The sequence below is a fragment of the Anopheles ziemanni genome, chromosome 2 (genome assembly GCF_943734765.1).
Source record: "Anopheles ziemanni chromosome 2, idAnoZiCoDA_A2_x.2, whole genome shotgun sequence".
Classification (NCBI taxonomy): domain Eukaryota; kingdom Metazoa; phylum Arthropoda; class Insecta; order Diptera; family Culicidae; genus Anopheles; species Anopheles ziemanni.
The window spans coordinates 61,175,413-61,199,408 of NC_080705.1; the positions used below are offsets into that span (position 1 = coordinate 61,175,413).

The 23,996-nt window shown below is 44.9% G+C and overlaps 4 protein-coding genes across 5 annotated transcripts; 1 reads left to right on the forward strand and 3 right to left on the reverse strand.

Moving 5' to 3' along the window:
* Positions 1–2,237: 2,237 nt before the first annotated feature.
* On the reverse strand, positions 2,238–13,409 carry LOC131281124 (ras-related protein Rac1). 2 transcript variants are annotated; one of them, XM_058310377.1, is made up of 3 exons: positions 12,883–13,409; positions 8,017–8,730; positions 2,238–2,269 (listed from the first exon to the last, which is right to left on the reverse strand). In XM_058310377.1, exons 2-3 carry the CDS (start codon positions 8,576–8,578, stop codon positions 2,238–2,240), a joined length of 594 nt encoding a protein of 197 aa, XP_058166360.1. In that variant the 5' UTR covers positions 8,579–8,730; positions 12,883–13,409. The 2 variants fall into 2 exon arrangements, with proteins under 2 accessions (XP_058166360.1, XP_058166359.1); XM_058310376.1 differs by lacking the exon at positions 2,238–2,269 and having other exon boundaries at positions 7,133–8,730.
* Positions 13,410–13,911: 502 nt separating this feature from the next.
* On the forward strand, positions 13,912–16,776 carry LOC131281123 (uncharacterized). The gene is made up of 3 exons (XM_058310375.1): positions 13,912–15,073; positions 15,383–15,607; positions 15,667–16,776. The coding sequence occupies exons 1-3, from the start codon at positions 13,912–13,914 to the stop codon at positions 16,617–16,619; spliced, it is 2,340 nt and encodes a 779-aa protein (XP_058166358.1). The 3' UTR covers positions 16,620–16,776.
* Positions 16,777–17,351: 575 nt separating this feature from the next.
* Positions 17,352–19,711, reverse strand: LOC131294001 (tectonic). Its single transcript, XM_058322049.1, has 4 exons — positions 19,274–19,711; positions 19,014–19,202; positions 18,789–18,948; positions 17,352–18,721 (listed from the first exon to the last, which is right to left on the reverse strand). Exons 1-4 carry the CDS (start codon positions 19,709–19,711, stop codon positions 17,352–17,354), a joined length of 2,157 nt encoding a protein of 718 aa, XP_058178032.1.
* Positions 19,712–19,736: 25 nt separating this feature from the next.
* LOC131282090 (B9 domain-containing protein 2) lies at positions 19,737–20,270 on the reverse strand. Its single transcript, XM_058311485.1, has one exon. The coding sequence runs from the start codon at positions 20,268–20,270 to the stop codon at positions 19,737–19,739; it is 534 nt and encodes a 177-aa protein (XP_058167468.1).
* Between the last annotated feature and the right edge of the window lie 3,726 nt (positions 20,271–23,996).

Genomic DNA, 23,996 nt, shown 5'->3' on the forward strand with positions numbered 1-23,996 from the left:
AATTTTTTTTTCGTGATGCCTGAGCGCATCAAAACTTATTTTATATTGGACGCAAGAACGGTGATTGTTGGAGCCAGCGATGGCCTAACGTGTATAGTTTGCTATTTTCAGAAGGAAGGAACGGAATCGACACGCGACGACATCGCGCCGCATAGAAGACCCCGCCGCATGCATGCATGGAAGAGCGTGTGCGCAAATTGGACGGAGCACGCACAGCCAGCCGACTGAGACTGCATCGTACCAGCGCTGTGGACATACTGCTGAACAGACACGCGCGATAGATTCAGGAAGTCAAGCTGGCTAAGGAAAGAAAGAAAGAAGAGATGAGACAGAGAAGAGGCGCGAACGGTGACCGAGCCACGGGTGCACGACCACCAACGCAGAAGTCAATGCGAAGCAATCGCGGGGCGTGGCTGGGTCAAAGCTTACGCTCCGAGCTTTTTTCCAAAGCTTTGCCAATTCCTACAGGGCATGAAGGCAGAACCAAAATGGGGCCAGCTAAAAGGCCACTTTTTCACTATGGTGAGAAAGCTTTCACCAGTGAGATTTTGTGGCACTGGGTCGCTTTCTCCTCTCTCTCTCTCTCTTCTTCTCTCCGAGACTGATGGAGCTTTTCGCGGTCCACCCACACCTCTTCCGGAAGCGCCTTGCAGGATGCTGCGGGACGTCGTCCGTCTTGTTGGATGGGGACGATGGAAAGATTGGAAAATGATGAGTATGGTCCCCCGCTGAATGTGTTCCGCCTTAAAGAGTTACGGAAAGGAAGATGGAGGGTGCGGGTGGGATAGTGGGGGAATTTTGCGTAGAAACACGTCCCTGCTTTAAAAAAAAACTAGCTCAGAACAAAGAGCGTGGGTGAAATTAACATTCCACGGATCATCAGTTTGCTTGAACATCAAACATTTTTTTTTTTGGCAGAAATTAAAAAATACGATGCAATAATTTGCATTCTTAAGTATGCGAACCAAGAGAATGATTCTCCTACTGTTGCTGAAAAGCGGACTGTCCTTGGAAATGAAGGAGCTTTAATTTGCGTTATATAGCTTACAGACGATATTTTGCAACAAAAAGATTCGTACAATGCTATCCAGGCCAAAAAGAAAACACGAGACGGGCGACTTCCCAAAACGAATAGGATAAATGAAAAAGGTAATCCTTTTAGAAAGAATTCTTTGAAAACGGACAGTGGTGTAATGAGCAATGCGCTTGGACGCATTCCCCAAGCCAACCATTTGGTTGAAGCCAGGCCAAGAGGTTTTGTCACCTACTTATCAAACGAATCACAGCCGACGATAGCGTCACGGAGGCAAATCGGTGTCCCAAACTGCTGCTGCGGTTGCTTTTTTTCAACTCGAGCCCCCCAGCAGGAACTGCGACCGCACACTCGCGCACTCTAACGCCTACAAACACACACACACATACACAGACTCAACGGACAAAACGACGCGCTAGCCACATCCTACCGGGCGGCCGAACAAAACGAGACTGGCTCGTTTTCGGTTGCTTGGCTGGGGACCGTTTGTGGGGCCTCGGGCCCCAAGCTTTCTTTCTCTCACTTCTAGCGGATAGCTGAGATATCACCATTGCTGGTGAGTAACGGGGAAAAGCTGCACCGTGAAATGAAAGAAAGCTCCCGCGTAGTAACCTTTGTTCAGTAAAGCAAGAATTGAAAGCTCTTATTAACCAAATCTGGCGCTTTGACGTAAACTACCATGCGTATCCATTGGATACTAATTTGTTTTTTAAAGCTTATCCCTAACATAGCCTCACAAAAGAATGCTTTTGAAAATTAAAAACTGAGATACAAGAAGAAAACAACCCAAATGTTTTCTGGAGTCTCCAGTAGTAATTTATTTGGCATAAACGGTATACAAATGGTTGGCGAAGAAACCGATGGCACTAGAAAGTTTTCCATTTCTTTAATATTTTAAACAAACAACTTGCCTAACTGGATGCCCTAAATAGACTGATGTTTCTGAATATAGCGAAACAAAACCGTCCCAGATGAAGAGAATATTGCGATTGTATTATTGAGCTGAATTGGAATAAATGCTTGTTTCGCGCCATTCCGCACCCTTCCGAAATTGTGTGAACATGTTTATTTTTCCTCTCCTGCTCCTCCTTCTCCTAATCCTCCTCCTCCTCCTCCACCTTCTCCTTTCGATCCGATCAGTAGATCCGTACTTGTGCTGATCCTTGCAATTCGTGTCCGCGTTTCCATTTCGATTGTCCGTTTATTAGTAGGAAAATAAACGCCACAGCGGCTGGCCTGTTTCGCAAAAACCGTGCGTTGGAATTGCGGGTGCAGGAATAGGCGGTACGACGGCAGTAGTGTGCAGGCGTGCCAGTGCGAAAAGAGAAAGAACAATCGATTACTTATGACATCATCGTGCACCCACACTCGGTCAGCGTATACTGGAGAGGCATGATCTTGGGGAGGGGAGGAGTAGGTTGCAGGATTAAATATCTTTGAAAGTTTTTTAAATAAAGAAAATATTGGAAAACTCGAGGACATCCGGGTGGATGGTCGGATACGGGGAGAAAGTTGCGATTGGTTGCATTACCCGTGCATGTCGTTCCTAGTTTCTAATGCCAGTGATAAATGAACGAATGACTGTGCGAATATGCAGACTGATGATGTTGATGACGACGATGAATGTGGATGATCAGGATGATACAGCAGAGAAATATGATTCCAGACGGTGTAGATGAGTATAAACCTCCACAACCTCAATATGTTCCCGATCCTTTCGCTTAACAAACCCACTTCGAAAGCCCAATTAAAATAGGAAGAAATATAATCATTTCGAATGAAAGCTCCTCATTTCACAGTCTTCTGACGTACATACATACATTCACCAATTCTTTCCCTGCACAACGAAAATGAAAAAGTGTGCTTGCGTACCAGTTTGTGTTTTAGTATTTTTCCTCTGTTTTATTAATTACTCAATAATAATAATAATAATTATAATGATAATAATCCATTACTTATTAAAAAGTGTTATATCAATAATTCATTTGTTGTTTACTTTCTCTCCATCTCTCTTCCTTTACTTATTTTTTCACTTTTATTTTTACGGGCAAATTTGTTACTCGTGTCTTCTTTCAACGAAAAATTTATCTTCTCCATGAATTCAATGTTTAGTTGTCCGTTTTGTAAGAGTTTCCGTGTCTATGCTTTCTCTTGGAGGGAGATACAGAGGCACGGGAAAATGGGCTATTATGATTTAACATTTTCGGCATTCCGATCCGTTTTCCCGAATGGTTCCGCGTCTGCGGTGTTTCATATTCTCGATTAAAACATCTAATGGGGGTTTAGTGTGTGTTGGATCCTTGCGATCTGTCCTATTTTTCACGAACCTCATTTTGTATGAGTTCACTGCGTCTTCGTTCCAATTGCCAGATAAATATGGACTATTTCTGGTGCATTCGTGTGTGATCCTCCCAATGGTTTTCTGTATGCGTGTGTGTTTTTTTAGTATTTACGATCGATTTTTGTTTGAGGAGAGGGTTTGTTTCTTTTTTTTTCACATTAAATCTACACTTTCCCATCGGTTAGTTTTTTTAAAACAAAAACGCAGGAAAAGCGCACGCCTATATATCTCAACCTACCTAATATTAATGCATTACACTTTGTTATAAAGTTTTTCTTCTTCTCCACTTGCTCCGTTTTGCGTTCGTCTCCATCGGCGGAAGAAAGGATAGTCTGTTAGCTATAATTTACCATTGCAAGTATCCCCAACGGAAAAACAGACGACGATTTCTTATACAATTCTCTCTTCTCTATCTCTCGCTCTTACTTCGCTTTGCTTTTAGGATTCGGTTTTCATCCCACATCGTTCATCTTGTACATCTATTCGGGAGTTTTGGAGTGTGTATTTTTCTTCTACTTTCCCCTACTTCTACGGTATAGAGACTGGATGATCGTTTTTTACGTGTATTCTTTTTTCCGCGTTCCGTAGTTTGATTCGTTTTTGGACGTTTGGTCCTTTTTACGTACTTTTCTATTCTTTATATGCTTCTCCTTCTTCCGGATCGACGAGAACACACCTGTTTCACAAAAAGCACACTACCAGACAACAAAACATCTATACACTTTTACACAGCGAGACAAAAGAACAACAGAAAATGAAATATGCGCATATTACAAAAACGGTTTAGTATGTTATCGCATTTACTCTACACAAAACGGAGGGAGCAGCTGCTGGAAATGTTTCGTCCAAATTTAGAAAAAAAAGAGAAGTTTGTGTGTTCAGAAAAGGAAAGACAAATAACTTTCCAAAAAAACCCCCTGCATTATGACAAACACCATATTTTTGACTCACTCGTACGTTGATATTGTTTGACTATAAAGGCTGCCATTGGCATATTAGTCACCCAAAGGAAAGACAAGAACTAACAAGGAAACCGTACAAGCAAGGGAATTTTCCTATCAAACAGGAAAAGCAGATTAGGTTTGATTTTTAGAAGCTGCAACCAGCACGTAACGAGATGAAAGAATTGGGCCAGGGTTCCCCTTCATTTTCACTGACCCTCATCTGCTACTCAACTCAGAAGCCTTTCGATTTTTGTTTTGTTTGTCGCTGTATGACTTGAAACTTCTCTCGTACTCCGCCTCCCTTTCCACATTTGCATCTATCTTACAATATCTATTTGATTTTGGGACTTTGTATATGCTTCTTGCAATCCTTCTTTATCAACGTGTTTCGGTTTCTTTTCTTTTTATGTTGCTTTTTTTTGAAGGATATTTTTCATCTTTTTTATATCTTCACCTAAAAATTATCTGCTCAATATTTGCTCCGTGTCGCAAGTTTCCCGTCCAATATTTTGATATAACATGTAAATGATTTTCCGTCTGTGATCTCCCTTACCTCCCCCTGGTCTATCGGGATTTTCGTATCGCGAGAGGAAGATTTTTTTTTGTTTTGTTTGTGTCGATAGTGGTGTGTTGAACACGTTTTCTTAGCTTAGGAAGATAATAGGAAAGAATTTTTAAAAGGTTGTAGTTGGATGAAAAATTGGCGATTCGATTTAGTCTTCTCTTGATGTCTACAGCTTGAAAAAGTAGTACCCTTCAATTAAATTGCCACGAATTGAAAAGAAAATAATAAATGGACAAACATCCAAACATACAGTCGATGTGCGTTCAACAATGTACACACTTTGATCCCTGATGTACCTTGGAAGGCTTTCTGATGCTCGCCCTAATCTATTTTTTTTTATGAACGATTTAGATATTTCTCACCGTTCTTACAAGGAAGCAAACATGTTTGTCCATCGAATGATTTGAGGAGTCTTGGCAATTGTGCGGTTTGAAATTTCCTTTCTTATTTTCAGTTTTTATACAAATTTTCAACGATGCACACCATCATCACCATTCAGTTGTCAATTAACTCAAAACTCGGTTTTAATCGTGCCCGTCCTAGTTTTTTCCTCTTTTACTCTACTTCGAGGTGTGACGCGCAGCCGGAAGATTGTTTGCAGCATTATGTGTTGTGTGGCATCCTTGCAATATTTAAATAATAGAGTGGTTTGAATCTGAAATAGAAAAAATGGAAACCATTAGAATGTGCGTTTGGTATGAAAAGCAGTTGAACTGTAATTTTCAAACGTATTTTGTTTTGATGATATCTGAATTTAAGAAAAATGAACAAAAAATAGAGAATCATGTATTTGTTTGAAAATTTTGTTTTAAAGTTCATAACTCTCTTCCTACTTCCCCTTTTAAATTGCAATTACGAAGAGCGACACATAGTAGACATGAGTCATACGGTAAATTTGTTTCGCCATTCTAAAAATAATCCACACGATACCATGCCTCGATAGGAGAACATTGCCTCCCTCTACCTCTCGAGATAAAAAGGGTAACGTTAGATAAAATATAAAGCCTTATAGAAGCAAGAAAAGTAGAAAAACTGGAATGTGCGTGTGAACGAAAAGATCCGAAAACTACGAAACTAACATTACGTTTCATCACAAACTAAAACTTCGCACAAAAATCACTATTGGCACGTTTTATCACATTTCGCGTCGACCACTTTCTAACCTTGTTAGTCAGAGGCAAAGAGAGCCTCGACGGTAGGAAAACAAAAACCGTACGACGATTAAGAAACATCCATTTCACCGGGTATTTCTGCGTGCATCCGAACGATGCCAACTGAAGCACGGAAACATGCGTTCATTTAGGGGGTGAAGGTGGCCCAACCATAACCACCATCCAGTGGGAGTGAAGCCTTTCCAAATAGCAATTGCCGCCAGCAATACCTCCCCCCCCCCTCCCTTCCCTCCCCTTACTACCAGAGGGTAACCGTGCCGTCGATGGATGCAATGGAAAAATTAAACTAAAACAAATGAGAAAACTAATTTTCCTCGCAAAAATGCATCGACCTAATTCGGTGAAGCGGTAGCCTCGTCTCGGCAAACCGTCGCCGTTTAATGGAGATTAAAACTAACGGCTACTCATGTGTGCTCGTAAAACAACAGATTAACAAGAGGAACTGTAAGTAATAGAAGGAAGTGAAGTAATTGCGAAAGGTGGACAAAAAATTAAGTAGCATTAGATAATGATTTTTTACGATCTGTTTTTGTTGAATAGTTTGTTTTTTATTTAGTGATTTGTGGGTGGAAACATATTTACCTGTAGAATTTAAACAACCGCTCCGTATGTGTTTGTATGCTAAGCACACAAATTGGATACAGCAGGATAAAATTGAAGCACTAAATCAGCTGCTACGGTGTGGTCTTCTTCTGTTTTTAGAAACTAGGACAGCCTGCTGATGAAATCGTCTTCCAGACTTTCCAGAACACTGCCAAGCGAAACGATGTGGAGTGTTGTGGCGGATTCGATGCCGAAGAAAATACGGAGGTAGCCGGGTTCTGCGTGGATGTGATCCACATTTCAGGGTCGGCGCTCGACGTTACGCTTTACAATCATTTTTCGTCACAGCATCATTCATTCATTTCTTATCTTTCGTGTCACATAAAGCCGCACAAAATTGTTTGTTGGTTTTTTCGACTAGGGTAAATATTCCTATATGATTCCTCTTTTCCTCATACACGTGAGTCCTTTCTCGCGAGCTATACTGATGACGGTTAGTGACGTAGCCAACGAACTCATAGAAATCGCCGGCGCCACGCGCATCAAAAGTAGGCGACGATAAAACGGATCGAATGACAGCTAAAGCGACCACGAGACGACGCCGAAGGCGATGGGTGAGCGTATGGATGATGGATGATGAAATGGCGATGAGATGGTGGTGGTGGTGGCTGGACAACTGTTGTCTTGCATCATCTATTGTGCATCCTGCCACTGGTGTGCAGGGGAAGGAGGATGGAAGGAGCGAAATAGGGACGAGCGGGCGGATTTCGGCGTGCAAAGAAGATGTTTGCCGACAAGCATGTGTGGTGGTATTTGACTCTTTTCTTTTTTGTTTTTTCACCTCCAAGGACATATTCAATCGTTTTATGTTGGTTCCAATCAACCGAATCATGTTTGTGTTCACTTTCGTTTACATATTTGTAGGGTTTTTCAGTGTAAATTATTCCTTCACACATGGGGGTTGGTTCGTAAAACATCTTTGACTATTTCGCCAGGCTACTTTGACCAATGTTTACGCTACTTTACGTAAGGCGCTTTTATAAGATGGGGGATGTTCGATTTTGATTTCCTCGTCTTTCCCGGAGAGACTAAAACAAAAAAAAAGCGACTATACCGTCGGTTTTAAAATTCTTCCAGGATACGTCTACCACTGCCGGCGTTCTCCATATTATTGCATCTACTGTACTGGGCAGCCGGAACGGGGGAGGATAAGGTGATACCAATTGGGTAGGTGGCGAGAAGTTGTGGGTAACAGCCCAGCCGCTCGCTTCGACACACTCGCCTGCCAACAACAAGCCTGGCAAGGCAGGAGCAAAAAAGCACTCGGGCGTTTTAAAAAGACGAAAAAAATGAACGAAGAAAACAAAAACATGAAAAAGAAACAAACGGGGCAATGGATTTCCTTTAGAGGATTTTACACTTGGATTTCTTCGGCGGTATCATCGGACAGAGCACCGCCCGGATCGCCTCATCGAACACCGTCTTCAGGCCCTTCTGCGTCAGCGCCGAACACTCGAGGTACTTCACCGCACCGATCTCCTTCGCCATAGCCAGCCCCTGTGGGTACGTGATCGGCGAGAGCTTCTTGTCGCGCAGCTTGTCCACCGTGTTCTTGTCGTCCCGCAGGTCGAGCTTCGTCCCGACCAGGATGATCGGTATGTTCGGGCAGTGGTGGCGCACCTCCGGATACCACTTTGCCCGCACGTTCTCGAACGAGGCCGGATTGACGAGCGAGAAGCAGATGAGAAACACGTCCGTCTGCGGGTAGGACAGGGGCCGCAGCCGATCGTAGTCCTCCTGGCCGGCCGTATCCCAGAGGCCGAGGTTGATCGGTTTGCCGTCGACCATCACGTTGGCGGAGTAGTTGTCGAACACGGTCGGGATGTACTCGCCCGGGAACGCGTTCGTGGTGTAGCTGATAAGCAGGCACGTCTTACCGACGGCACCGTCACCGACGACGACACATTTGATCGCTTGCATTTTGTTTGTTTGTTTTTTGTTGTTTTCTGTTTAGTTGGTGTTGGAGGATGTTGGATTGCTTTCCTCCGCTCTGACTTTTTCTAGAACTGTTGTTGTTGTTTCACAAGCTTCCAAGTCCTTTAAGCTCTCTGGTTAAGTAGCGATTGCAGGACCTAAAATGGCAAAAATCAAACGAGTGGGTTATTAGTTATTGACATTAAAAGTGGGTAAATAAAATAAATAAAGATTTTAACATTATAAATATACGGACACAACCACCACGAAGAATAAGCTAAAAGGAAATGGAAAGGAAAGAAGTTCAGAATTGTTAACGTGAAAATAGCTCTTAAAGATAAAATCTTTTCACCTAAAATTATTGAATTGTAGTTATATATTACCATCATTTTGGTTCAAAGTGCACTTCTATTGACACAAAAGGAGTCAATGTACTCCAGATGAATCATCGTTGTAGGGAATCTAGCAGAACTTTCTTATGCTTAGAGACATCGTGGACAACTGTTCTGAGAACTCTATCGATGGGAAAAATATACAAAACATTACCCTGCAAATCATGCACATTATCGCGAGTAAATGCTATAAGTTCTAGCGTTTGTACAACCGGCAAGCAGAAAGATTAATCCGTCGCGACCAACCCAAAAACAGTTCGTTGCTGGTAGGTAGGTATAAGTTGACGTTTTTGCAGTGTAACATTTCTCGCCATCGTCGTTGGAACGCCTTCCGATATCGGTATCGCGGAATAAAGATAAGGAAGTCTAAACTGCTGATTTCCTAGGAAAAAAAAACATTCACACTAGCGGGGAATAAATATCGAACTCTGGAATTGTTTGCCTTCGTACGTACACCAGGGTATGTACATATTCAGTGCTTCATTGCACAATACCATCAACATTTTGCCTAATGTTTTTCATTATAAGCGGCGGCCAAAAATAGCGCCAAACGAGTAAACACGGAGGGATTGGAAAAGTGGTTGGAAAAAGATTTTCCCGCAACCGAGGTGGGCGAGATACAGCGACAGAACAATCGTGTGGAGAAAAAGATGCAGTACGAATAACCAATTCTAGTTATAAGCTATGAATTTACTTCAGTTTCAGTTAATTACCCTATCGCGTGGCATGTTTTTCGTATTTCATTTGGTCATGGTCCTATGCTCCAATAAACAAATAAAATAAAATATATTGACTATTTGATTTGTCAAATTTGATAACATATAAGGAAGAAAAAGTATACCCAAACCAATATTTAACACAATATTTTCAAATCAAATCAGGAGCCTTGTTTAATTATTTTTTTTATAAACTTAAAAAAATATTACGATAAGGACGTCCTGTTACCCTTATCACAGATATTATGGTTAATTATTTATATAGAGTGATTACATATCGTAGAACATTAATACTAGAATGCATTGCTTTGAAATCTTGCCAGAATCCTTTCTAGCGGTCTTTTTGTCCGTTCTTTTCCAAATGCTATAACTTCACATTTTTTTCGAAGATTTTTCAAATGCGTAAACGGGTACTTTTAAGTGTATTTGTTGACTGTCTTTTGGCGTATTCGGTTTTTGTTATTTGTTATTTTTTATTCTGCTAGCTCGGTGTAAAGTACAAAAGATAGGGTCGTATTTCTTTTCAAATTTTATATTCTCAAGTGATTGTTGAGGAATAATGTAATTTACATATTTTTTTCAATTTAAAAAAAAAATAGCATACACAGTGATGTTTAAAAACTTAGAACACACGCCTATTAATATAATGAAATACAGACCCAAATACTAAACAATTTGTTGTTTACAAAATCGAATGCTACTGTTTATGCATTTTTTTGTGAATACTGACTGAACATTTACGGTTCTATAAGGGTTAAACTTCCAATGAACCATATTTTCCTTGATCATGGGGATCACACGATGCACTTGGCGTTTCGTTACGTGTAACTTATTGTGATGCATATCAAAATGAAATCACAGCGACAACAAAGCAAGCCACGGCGTGATCTTGTACTAATTTTCTCCATCAATCATCCAACGACCATGAAGATCATCTACAACAACAAACAGACGATGCGCCTGTATGCGTCTGTGGAGTGGTCAATTGACGGAAATTAGTGCCCCTGCTCGCTACTTTCTCCGGCGGGAGGTCGCGCGGCAAGTGAACGTAGACATGGCCAGATCCATCTTCCATGTGTGCATCTTTGGCAGAAGCACCCCAACCACCACATCGAGTTGGGATTCGGAAAATGTACGTGTGGCCAGCATCCACCGGCGAAGGCCCTTCGTTGATTCCGATTCGATCATAATGATCGCCTTATGCGGGAAGAGCAATTGCTTAGGCAAATGAAAAACGCCTAACGACGAGTGCACCAGCACCGGCCATGGTGGTGCCGTGATGGATGAATCATTGCTCTCGCGTATTAAAAGGGGTCTCCGCGCATACGCTGGTGGTGGTGGCAGTTATTTTTGTTTCCCTTTTTCCCTTCCAGGAATCATCGGTCAGATGGTGACGCGTATCAAAACAACGCAACCAAGGGATCAACGGTTGTTCGTCCGCCGCAACGCGAGTGGGGAATGGGTAATTTAAACCGTGTTCGACTTAATCGGGAGTTACTTGTCGCATTCCAAGGCCAATCACCGGCCGGGGTTTCATTCGATCAGTTTGTTCGGTGTGTGTGTGTGTGTGTATGTTTGGGGAGGGGGACACCTCCGCTGGATGTCGAGAATCCGAGGGCAATGTCATTTATGAGCAGTTGCATTCATGCGACGCGAAATATGCGTATGCTTGTGTTTTTGAACTCTGCATTTCCTTTGCTTCCTGTCCGATCCTTAGCTTTTTTTTATCCTTCTACAAACCGACGTGTTCGCCAACATGATCATGTAAAACAACGGCAGTACACGCAACCCATTGGTGGCCATTGAATGTTATGGGGTTTTCCTGCTTTCTTTTCCGTCCGTCCGTCTGTTCGTCCGTCCACCCGTCTTCCGCCGTATCTGCCCATCGTCCATCTCAGCGCGACTCCCTTGAACTCCGTATTTCTGTATGCTGACTCAACCAACCTCAACGCGAACGAAAACGCACTGCTTTCGTGCACATTCGTTCTGCACCACGTATGTGTAACACAACCACATGCACGCCACCACCGTCGAGCGACCTGCCTGATCGAGTGCGCGTTGGCGCGATCGTCATGTGTGGGGAGGCCCTTTTCAGCGTTTTCTATATTTTTATTTTTTTCCGTACATTGCCTAGCGCACTATGATTTGGAAAGCGTGTTTGGAACCTTAAAATATACACATGTGAGGCAAACACACACACACATACACATGGGAGGGGGGCATTCGTTGACGCCCGCGTTTTTCCGACCAACATCAACAACAGTATCATCGTCACTCTGAACCATCTGTCAGATCGTTTCGGTATTCCGTCATCTGGACCATCTACGCGAGGAATGGAAGCTGGGGGTGTGGAGTGTTGGTGGCTGGTGGGTGCAGCAGGTGACCATCAACGCCAGCGCAAGTAATATCATCATCACCGTCCTCCGCTAGATCATTCCATTTCACATACGCTACAAGAACTGACAGTTATGATTGTGGAATGGCACGGAGGGGCAAGAAACGCAGGACCTTGAAAGACCGGAACTGAGCAAGGCGAAGAGAAGGAGGACGTGGAGCATAAATAACGATCGAGAACGATCGGTGCACGCGACGGGAGGGTAAGCACCAGCTGCTCCCGCAAAACTCCGATGAAAATCCTATTCTCAATCCGCGGCCTACTGTGTGTTGTTTTTTCACTTCATTCTTCTTCCATTTCGATCATTACCACACACATTACACGGAAACACTCACACATAACCAGGCACACTTTGGCGAGCGAAATCTCTATTGCCGCTCGATGCCACTCCCGTCGTTCTTGTTGCCGTGACACAGCACAACTTCCCCACCGAACCAACCACTCCGGAACCTCGCGAAACCTTGGCCACCGCGCACTCCGCTCCGGCTCCTCCGGATCATACCGCACATACCGGCAACCACACCACCAGCAGTGTCACACCCGACACTTTCGCATATGTGTGCGTGCGTGTGTGCGTATACGTGCTGCGGAGCCTGTATGAATGCGTGTGCATACACGACCGTCGTCGGACAGGCAGCAGCAGCTATTCTGCTACAGCGACGACGGGGATGACGGTGTTACGTTGTTTCGCTTCATTGTCGCGCCTCCTCCGCCAACTCCGGGGCCACTTGTATGTTTCATATTTTTTCACCAAAACGAGAGCAACACAGAGATCGAACCTGGACGGGGGAGGGAACAAAAACTCACTTTGCTTCTTTCCGCACACCGTGATTGCTGCTCTGCTACTGCTGCTATACACTGTCACCGCTTTCGAGCCGTGATTAGGGATGAGTATGAGTGTTGATTTGGCTGCTTCTTATTCCGTTTTTCCTTCGGCGGCTGCTACTGCTGCTGCTACTGCTCCGGCCGCTGGTGCTGTTTTGCGCACACAGCAAGGAAAAAATGCACACGACCGCGGCGTTATCTATGCGCCTCACACCACGCGTCACTATTCGCTGCCCGTACAATTTCCTCTTTTATCGGCTGTTCCGAGTCGTTTTCTTCTGCCCCGAAAAGGCTCACTTCACAACTCGTTAGTTAGCACTTTTTCACTTGCACACGTTCCTCCAGCCTCACCCAGCGTCACACACTTCTGGATTCTTCAGAAGCGTTTCCCTACACACGGCCACTTTACTTGCTGCTGCTGCTGCTGGTGTTGCTGCTGCCGCGGATTCGCCTGCTCTTTTGCGTACTCTGCGCGGGGGGAGGTCTGATCAGTCGAATATATTCGTGGATTAGTACGGGAACGACTGACAATCAGGACCGAGTTGGACGAATTGGTCAGGACCAAGGTTGCTATTTGGGAGGTTACATCAAGAGGAACGTTTTGACAGATAAACATCATGGAAATTGTGATACCAACGCAATGAATCAAAGACGATGGTTTAATTCCATTCTTTTAAAATGATCGAACCATGGCATAAAACAGATTTAGGATGGCCTGATGCTCAATTCATTTGAATTGATTGTTTTTGGGTTTGTGAAAATCAAGATAAAGAGACATAACTAATTCCACATATTGCTTCGTTCTAGTCACCTTGAGAATAACCGCTTGTCAATTGAAAAACCTGTTACCGGTATTTCAAATATAGCATACTTTTTTCATCGGGCACTGTTGTGTTTTGGCTTCCCTGAATTTGTGTATCGTGTAAACAAGAACTAGTGTCCGCGGACGCATTTTTTAGATGTTAATTTAGTTGTTTCTAATCGAGATCTAGTTGAGCGCGTCTACCAAAAATGGCTCACTTACGGCAGTGCTGTGTGCCGTGCTGCAAAAACGAAAAGTTTTCCCTGGTGCACAAGTTTCCCTCGGACAACGAGCGTGCCGAGCGCTGGCGTCAGGCGTTGACCATCGATAACTTCCTTGGGATGCCGATCGAGGTGATCCGGAAGCGGTACTTCGTTTGCTCACGCCACTTTCGCGATTCGGACTATAAAAATAAAGCCTCGCGGAGCCTCAATACGACGGCGGTGCCGTCGATCAATCTGTTCGCGCTGGACGCGCCGGAAGGTTTGAGCAGAAAAATACCGTCTCCTGTGCGGCCTCCGATGGTAGCCTACTTTCGAGCCAGCGGTTCCAGTGTGACGGAGCAAGCGGAGCAGGAGGTGACGCTGATAGAAGCATTAGAAGAACCGGTGCACCATGATCAAGACGATAGGACACTATCCGAGTTTATCAAAACGGAGGAATTTATTCAGCAGCACGATCAGCAAAGTGATAAATCGTCATCAATAACCTATGAGTTGAATAATTTTATCGATGATAGCTTTACCAGCGATCCCACTATCACCATGACAACCATCACGAAAGGCGAATTGCTTGAAGCGACACCTACAGCCACCGATTCAAATCGAGATCTTACCCTTCATTCCTCATGCAGTGTGACAGGAAAAAGGGCGCTGCTTAAACGCCCGCATTCCAGCATTTCCGCAGATGTTATTACGGTACCGATTAAGACTGTAACGCAAGGAAGCACACCTACACCCTCACTTGGCAAGCAGGGCAGATTTTTCCCTCGCCAATCGCCCCTACTGGCGCCGGTTGTCACCCCCAGCGAACCGATCGTATTAAAGCGGATCAAAATGACCCCTTTCGTGAAAGAACGAAAGCAAAACACGACTAGTTGCGCAATGACGCAAACGGGCGATTGGCAGACGAGCACTGATAATGGTCGGACCGAAGCAGGGAACCTCTCGGAGGGGGAGCCAGAGCACGAGAGTACCGAGAATGTTCCCGTTGCGTCGACCCAGTCAACCAAAATCCTTGCCCTGCTGGAGTGTACTCCGGAGAATCTACAACGGTTGCAAAAGAAGCTGAACAATCAGGGAGGCGCACTTTGTTTAGACGAACGATTACTTCATCTCGACGATGATGAAACCGCCCGAGAAGAGGACAAAGGTCAGTACTCATCGTCGTCATTGGAGGTTTGAATAACTTTTCAGGATCTGACCCAGAAAGTAAAGTGTATCGCTCAGGCGATGATAATGTGTCTGCGATTGTGGTAAAAATGGCACGCTTTAGTCTTGCGACTGTGGCCGGCTTATCACGTAGGGCTGGGGGAGAATGTTGAGATAGTCCCCTAGCCTGTTATATTAATCCGGCAGATCTTCTCCTATCACGCTACCGGGACCTATCTGGTACTTTTCCACTTGGCTGTACCTTTCATTAATAATCGCATGCCTTCGCGTTCCGTCGAATCATTTGCAGCGATGGCCCCGAGCAAAGCGGACAGCAAGTCGAAGTTCTTGACGATTCGCAACGCGCAAACGCAGGCGACGACCTCAGTAAGCTACGTGTGGCTGCGCGATCACTGCCGGTGTGCGGAGTGCTACAATGCCACAACCTTCCAGCGATCGTACACGATCCTCGATTTACCACTGGACATTGAGCCGGAGTCGTGCAATATTAACAACGAGCGCATCGATATTACCTGTAAGTAAATAAGTAGAAGTTAATTCTATTCCAAATAAATATGTCAAAATCAAATGCAGGGAAAGATGGGCATCAGTCTACGTACGATTTGAATGATATTTTCGAAAATAAACGCGACTCGTATTGGAAGCGGTTGGCGGAACGACGTTCGCAGCTCGTCCTCTGGGATCGCGCGCTTATCTCGGCCAGCAGCAGCAATGGGTCCACCAAGGCGCCCGGCTACGCACGTGTCACGCTGAACGAGCTGCTCTGCGAGGACGACGTGATGCGGCAGGTCGTCCGCAGCCTCGTGACGTACGGTGTCGCGTTCATCACCAAGGTGCCGCCGAATCAGCAAAGCACCGAGATAGCGGTGAAACGGATTTTCCCCATTCACCGTACGCTGTTCGGGGAAATGTGGACGTTCAGTGACACGATGGACCACAGCGATACGTCGTACACGAACGCGTACCTCGGACCACACACCGACAATACGTACTTCTGCGATGCGGCCGGACTGCTCGTCCTGCACTGCATTCAGTTCAATGGGACCGGTGCGGAATCGATCCTGCTTGATGGTTTCGAGGCGACGGAGCGCCTTCGCAAGGCCGATCCGGACGCATTCGAGCGGCTTTGTACGTACCCGCTGGAGGCGGAGTACATCGAGGAGGACAAGCACCATCGGTACGTGGCACCGGTCATCCGGCGGCATCCATGCTCGAACGTCGACAATCCTGACGAGAGTATCGTCGAGCAGATACGCTTCAATCTGTACGACCGGGCACCGCTGAGGACGCTACCGCCCGAAACGGTGCCACAGTTTTACGCTGACTATCAGCAACTGGCGCGCGAAATCTCCAACGAAGAACTGCACTGGAAGTTCCAGCTTACGCCCGGCACGGTAATGATATTCGACAACTGGCGCCTACTGCACGGCCGGATGGCGTACCGTGGGAAGCGCGTCATGACGGGGTGCTACGTGGCACGCACCGAATTTCAGAGTGTTGCCCGAACGATGGGGCTGATTGAGTGATTCATCATTAGAAACCTAACGAATGCGTGTTGGAGCAGCAGGAGACAAGCATCGAGTCCATTGAGTTCGGATTTTTTTTTTTAAATCTCCCCGAGCAACAAGGGCAATCAAATATTTGTTGATAAATGAATAACACAAAATAATGAGTGAAAATACAGTGGAAACATTCTAAACTAAAGTTTTTGGTTTAATTATAAAAACAAAGCATATTCCTCGAGATATATCTTCTTTATGCTGGATTTCTATTTCGCTTTCCGATTTTAAATCCTCTAATTAAGAAAAAAGCTTAAAAATACTTCTATAAACAATATAACTCAGTGTTTGTAATAAATGTTTTAGATACTTTTTTATATTTGGACACATCCGCAGTATTAGCTTATTCGTAGACACCATGCCGCTCTTTAAAGCGGATTAATGGGAGTTTACTGTATTTGGAACTCTTTGTTTTATTTCTTTTTCCGTTGAAAAGGTCATAGCCATAAGCCTTTTTTGGAAGAAATGTAGATTTCGTGAGGTTCTTAACTTTTGCTGTAGTTATGCCAATTCTTCAGCGAGAGACATATAGAATCCATCTCGGCCGCCGTGTGCTATTTATGCTTTTCTGCTTATTTAATACAGATTAACTCACACCAGATGAATATTAAATAATTTATTTTCGAAACACATTTACAGTTTCACACATTTTTATCAAATCTTATCTAACGATGGTGCTAATGCTGGCTCGGCAAATACTTACGGATGAAAAATGCACACGTAAAGACATACTAATAATCCAAGGAGCAATGGATTTGCCGGGATCGTAAGTCCGACGCCCGCGGACGCGGTAAGATCGAAGAACTGAACCTGCACAAAGATCGGCACACGCACCTCTTCGTCCCGCCGGAAGCGCAAGTTAACTCGGGGGCCAAACACCACCTCTCCGGTGTGCAGTATGGCCTGATGGCGCACGTCATGTACGCGCTGGAGCGCATAGTAGAACCGATAGTCGACGTTAATCAACATGTTGCTGCAGGTGAAGTAATCATGTCCGCCATCGTGCGGAGTCGACGTATCCGTATCGGAACCCGGTTTAGCCTCAGCAATCACGTTCACCGTGCGTAGCTGAACCCAGTCGGTGGTTTTGTTGATCGGATTGCCGTATTTCGAGAGGTACAGATTTAGGTTGTCGTAGCCGTCGTTAGTTTTGCGCACACCGTGGAGCAGATGTTCGTAAAGTTTTTCCTGAAGCTGACGGCAAAGTTGGGTGTAGTTCTGGGTGGACTCCGTGCTAACGTTTCCCCCATCTACCAGCACGAAGTTGCACCGGTGCCAGGAGTTCACACCAAAGTTGATCGTTTGGTAGGACTCGTCCGATAGCGTACATCGGTTAACCTTGCTGATCGGAAGTCGCAGGCGAAAGGATTCATCAGGAAGCCGCGTTTCATTGGTGAAGTAGGCTAGCATCAGTTTAAGAGGGCGCTCGGAAGGTGCGTTCGGTTCCAAACCACCTGCCCCGAGTGTTCCATTCGGTCCTTTTTCTAGGTGCGACACGATAAGAGGTTTCCCGATCAGATACCCCAGGTTTCCGCTGACCGAGCGTGAAGAATTACTGAGCTTACGATACGCTACGGGGAACTTTACGGCCACCCGTTGCCACACGGATGTATCCATCCAGGAATCTGGCGTGTCGGGATGACAGAACAACTTCATTCTCACCTCCAGCAAGTGCGTGTAGTTGTTATAAAAATGTATCTCTAACCTATCACAAGTACCCATGCCACCGACATCTTCCTCAAGGAAGTCCGCTGTGGTGTCCGATGTGGCGTTGGACGTTGTGTTGACATTCTGTGCAGAGCAGTTCCATCCGGAACCACCTTCACCCACCGGATGGCACACGGATAAGGTAACATTAATACAGTCCTGCTCCTCCACGCAGTAGTGTTCCATGACGGTAGATTTCTTGGGTGTTCGGAAGAACCGTACCGATCGATAGTGCTCTACGAAGGCACGATTGAACGCCACCAGTTCTTCCACCGTGCGCCGGCAAATGTTGCTGCTTTCACGGAGGAAGCGCACTGGCTGACTTATCTGACATACACTATCGGTCAGAGAGTAAGGGAGGTCTGGAACGAAAGAAAGCGAAATGATACCGCAGTCTTCTGGTGATTATTAGCTCCAAAGTCAACCTACCAAACAATTGAACAGTCTCGCTGGTTTCATTGAAGAAGTACACGATATCCCCCACTCGATAATGGTCGATCCGGATGTCGTTCGGATCGGTTGCGTCGACCGGGAATACATCCTTCCACTTGAACCTGGTAGCAGCTGGGAGTCTTTTCGGATCATAATACTGTAGGAAAACGAGATTCAATACTTCAGAGCGTGTCGTCATCCTCGAAATTTCCAAAAACATACGCTCTCATCTCCCTCCTCGTGGATCGGCTCGACGAGACAGAACAGTCCGCCCTGGACACGGCAGGACTGTAGCCCTGCGTCGTGATGATACTCGTCCCGGTGCAGTTGCTCCTCGTCGCAATGGAAGGCTTTCAGGATGGCCTCGTTGCAGTCAATGTCGCAGCAGCAGTTAACGTCGCAGGCATTAATCTGAGAAACATTAAATCAGGTGGGTCTTCATTTGAAGAACATTTTCTAATGGAACTCTCACCGAGCCATACCTTCAGATCACACTGACAGAAGTATCCCCTCGGGACGAGCTTGGCCGCACGGCCTTCCTTGAGTAGTGGGAACGTTGGATCGAAATCGATCGACATGGTGGTATCAACGGTAGTGGCCGTTGAAGTTGTAACTGGCGGTACAGTGACTGACGTGCTCTCCGTTATTGGCCCAGCAGTCGTTGATGTTATGTTACCTGGAGCTGCAATAGTAGGCTTAGCCGTAGTAGAAGCTGAAGTTCCCAAGGTAGTAGATCCTTCTGTAGTTGGTGAAGTCTCCGTGGATGTAGTGCTGACATTGTTCGAGTCGGTTGTACTTTTAACGTTTATCTTGGATAGGTCGATCTTCACGAATCGCTGCACGTTTCGATCGTCCCTAGCAGCGATGGGGACAGCTATCAGTAACGTCGACAGCAAGATCACACAGCAATGGGTTACCATAGGAACCGAGGCGTGCCTTTGCCTTCTAATAGAGCTCGACGCCATACTCACAGAAGTGCTTAAACACTAGCATAAGCTCAAATTCGACCGTGCCAGCCGACTTTGTGAGCAGTTTGTACCGCTCGATGCCGGAGAACGCAATGTCACTTTTGGCCAGTGCGAACCCACCAGTATGGAACCGCTCCCTGAAGGCGTCTGCCGCACGTGCCGAGGACACCTTCCACGTGGCGATCTGTACCCGATGATGACCGGGCCGAGCTGGGACAAAACCGAATCCGTACCCCACGGGCCAGTACTGTCGGAGTGCGTTCACAGCGTAAAGTTCTACGTGCAGCTTTGGCCAACCCTGCAGACCGCGGGTGACGAGGTGCAGATCGATCGGTGTACAGAATTCGGACCGTTGCTCGATCCGGGCTGTACTGCTGCACGATTGCCCTTCGACGTGACCCTCGACGACCTTCCAGTTCGAGCCGAACTGGACGCTCCAGCGACAGAACAGGTTCGGTTCCTCGAAGCCGATGACCGAACTTAGCTCGCCGATGATGTGCAGCTCCGCCATCAGGCGCCCTTCGGTGCCATGCAAAATCTGGCCTCGTTTTAGAACCTACCAACTGCACCACCGGGGTAGACTTACCAAGGATGAATAAATCCAATAAAATGCGGACTAGAAACGACCGTTCAAAGTGTATTCTGGAGCAAACTGGTGCGTCAACTGAACTCCAAACAAGGACTACTTGGTGGTTACCGAGCAATACCAAACATTGCGTCACCCATGGCAACCGGATCATGCTGTCAAGGGGTGCACGTTTTGGCGGTGAACCTTGAAAACAAATATTCAAACAATTAGCTTTTCGTTGTGCGCTTTATTCCAAAAGCAACCAACTGTATAATTTGTTTGGTTGGAGGCAATTTTAATTGTCATTTACTGTAAATGTTACAAAGTTGAAAGGAACTATCAGTTTTTATTCCAGTACATTATTACTTTAAATAGGTGGAGGATATTCGCTTCAAGAATAGTTCCTTCGAGCTAGTTCATATTTTGTTTATACCGAAATTGGCAGCGAATAAGATTATTTCTCACCTGAGGTCAGAATTGCAGGTCGTATACAATTATGGTACGAACCATGACCAATGTCTTAATCATTCGGAAGAAAATGAAATAAGTGGCTGGTGCAAAGTATGCAGCTGGGGGCTTGACCGACCGACCTACAGACCAGTCAACCGATAACGTTGTCAGTTGATAGGAAAAAGTGCATTGCCCTATCCTGGGTTGATAGCAGTACTGTTGGGAAAGGCATAGAATCATGCGGATCACTTTCTTCCGTTTAATGAATGTAAAACCATAAATCAAAAAACACTATCATCGAAAACTTCAACTACATAATACCACATATTCTTTTTTTATTCTATTTCTATTTTATAGTTTTCATCAGCCTTTAAAATACTTGCCCCAAACAGTAGCAAGGAATTTTTCTCACAGAAACCAAAATTATGAAAAATAATAACACGTTTTATGGTAAATGTGTTTTTTCAGTTTTTTACTATCCTGTGTTTATTTCGAATGATTATACTTGTTGTTGTAATGGTTGTTTGCTTGTCTTTCTTGCGATATTGAGAAAATTTAAGCTTGAGTTTGAAGAACGATTGAAAAAAATATATGCTCTTTTTTCTTCTGGCTTTCTGCTGGTAATTTATATTGTTTGCTTACCCAGTCTTATACGCTCGTGCTATCGCTTCGTAACTTTTACGAGCGACTTCTTTTTTGTTTATCCCATATTGTTTATCCAAATCTCCGGGGAGCAAATGTTTCCTCTAACAGTAAAACAATTCATTGCTACGCGTTGTTGATTGCATATTTTAGATTACGTGTTACTTGCTTTTAACCACAGCTCGATCCGTTAGTTTTGTTCACCAATGTTTGTTTCCTCCCTCCGTTTTCCCCCGTTTTATCGCAACGCCTATATCTCAAGATTTGGCGTCGGGCTTGTGACTTTCTTTGCCATTTTGTGTTACTTATTTCTTACCTAACGTTTCCTCCTATGTACACTACTACACCACTTTATCGACTACAGCCTATGCTTATCATTGTGCTAAAAAAAGGACGAGGAGGGGGAGGGGGGGTATGGGGTTACATGGGTACTGATTATTCTGCCTAAATGCAGTGAGTATTACCAGTTGCTAAGTATATTACGCTACGAGAAAATAGTGTCACTCGAGAGAATGCAAATGGTGGTGCAGAAGATACCATTTCACACGATGTTCGATCAATGGCACACACGTACTCACTTTTGCTCGCACAGTCAAAGAATAACCTGCAAACACATTGTTTGTTGGAGTACCACCACGTTTTGTACCGATTTTACGCCAGGATTTGGTTTGCTCTATTGCTTATAGCTCCCGCTGCGGAGAGCGGATTGTTGAAATTTTTAAAAGTGCGTTTTGTTTGGTTTCAGCGGTACTGACCTTTATCAATTCATCCGTTTCATTTTTTCAAATGGGAAAGCACCCCGTTTTTCTCTACAGAGAAGGGTGCAATTGAATGCTTCCTGTACATCGACGATTGACTATCTCCGCACGCTTTCTCGAAATCACTAATGCTTTTGTTACATTTAAACTTGCTAGGAGTACGAGGGACGCCCTCGATGCAATCCTAATTTTCCTTCCCGTGCCTATCAACTCCTTCACGTGCAAGCACTAAATTATAGCTACAATATCAACGAAAGTAAAGCTTCATTTGATTAGTTGACTTATCAACTCCTGCTGCTATTTTCGGCGGGAATAAATTCCTATGCCCCGGGTGGAAATCTCGACTCGACAGTTTTCTCGATTCTCCCCCGGTTTTCTACTCCTTTCGTTTTGGTACATTCATACTATCGCACGTAATACCTGTGCTGATACACCCACGAGTCGACGACGACGTATGACTAGCAGTTTGGTGTGTGTTTTCAATTAGTATCCGAATCGAGATGAGATTCTCATTCAATTACTACCACCGAACCGTGACTTGGCGGCCGCCATTACAGTCAGCACAGCTCTTTGGCACAGTTCTTTGCGTATACACACACGTGCGTAATGTTATACAGGGTAAAGTTACCCCAAGGAAAGCCTCCGGGATTGAACAAACTCCTTTTTTGCAATGTCGCAAACCTTGCGTTCCTCTTGTGCGCTTACATAGATTCGATCGCGTACTATTTCAGCCCCGCTCCGCGATTGGGAATGTTAAATATCAATATGAAAATATTGCACCCGTGATCGTACGAATCGGTGCTAGAGCCATAGCCATAGTTCGTATGAATGCGCCCTGCGTGGGGGGAAAGGGGGAAATGATTGGCGATCAACCGTAAACGAACAAACCCGTCCCACCGGCTGGTAATTTATTTACCGGAAGTCTATCTAGTCGAGCGCAACCGTCTGAAATCACCGCCTTCGTCTTTAAGGAACTTAAAGTAAAGCTTCCATTTGATGAAAGAATAATACCTTACTCTCTCATGAATGAACGAATACACACAAACCTACACTCAGATCACTCGCTTCAGTGTCCCCTTCTAGTTCTACAGGCCACCAGAGCCGTTACTAATGGTAGGTCACATATTGGTCACATAGAGTCCCTAATTTTCAACACGCGGTAAATTTGTGAATTCAAAAACCAGCTTAAACGTACACTCCTCTAATGTTCGGTGACTATTGCAATATCGTTTAATTGCTGCATACGTCCGTACCCATCCCGTGCAACGATATTGCTGCTGTTATCGCCTATACTTCTCGTCATCACATGGCCAGATCCTAACTAACTACTTATTTACAATCTAAATTTGTTTCCACCGTTCGGCGATGCACTCTGATAGCGTTTCCTTCAAGTCGATTCTAAATATTGCCTTCTGTTTTCTCCATCTTGTATGCCGCTTTTCTGGTATTTATCTTGCTTTATCTCATTGTCCTATCGTTTCTGTATCCTTTGGTGGTATGAGTTGTTCGCAAGCCGTGCCCATCTCTATCGGTTGTCCTGATAGATCATCATAGTTTTATTAAATTTTGGGCAGGACGAAAACGTTGACATGTTTCGAAGCTTACGAGAAAAGTTTAAAAAAGATCTCCAAACAAGGCGTGGTGATGCAAATTCACGGGGTTCGACAGTATTTTTTGATAAAGTATCCTTTTGGTAAAATCCGGTACGAAATTCGTAGTCGTACGATCACCTTCATTGAATTCCTCCACGCTTTCGTGGCTCTCTCTCTTTCTCAATCTCTCTCTCCTGGCAACGGGATGACCTATGTACGCTGGCCGT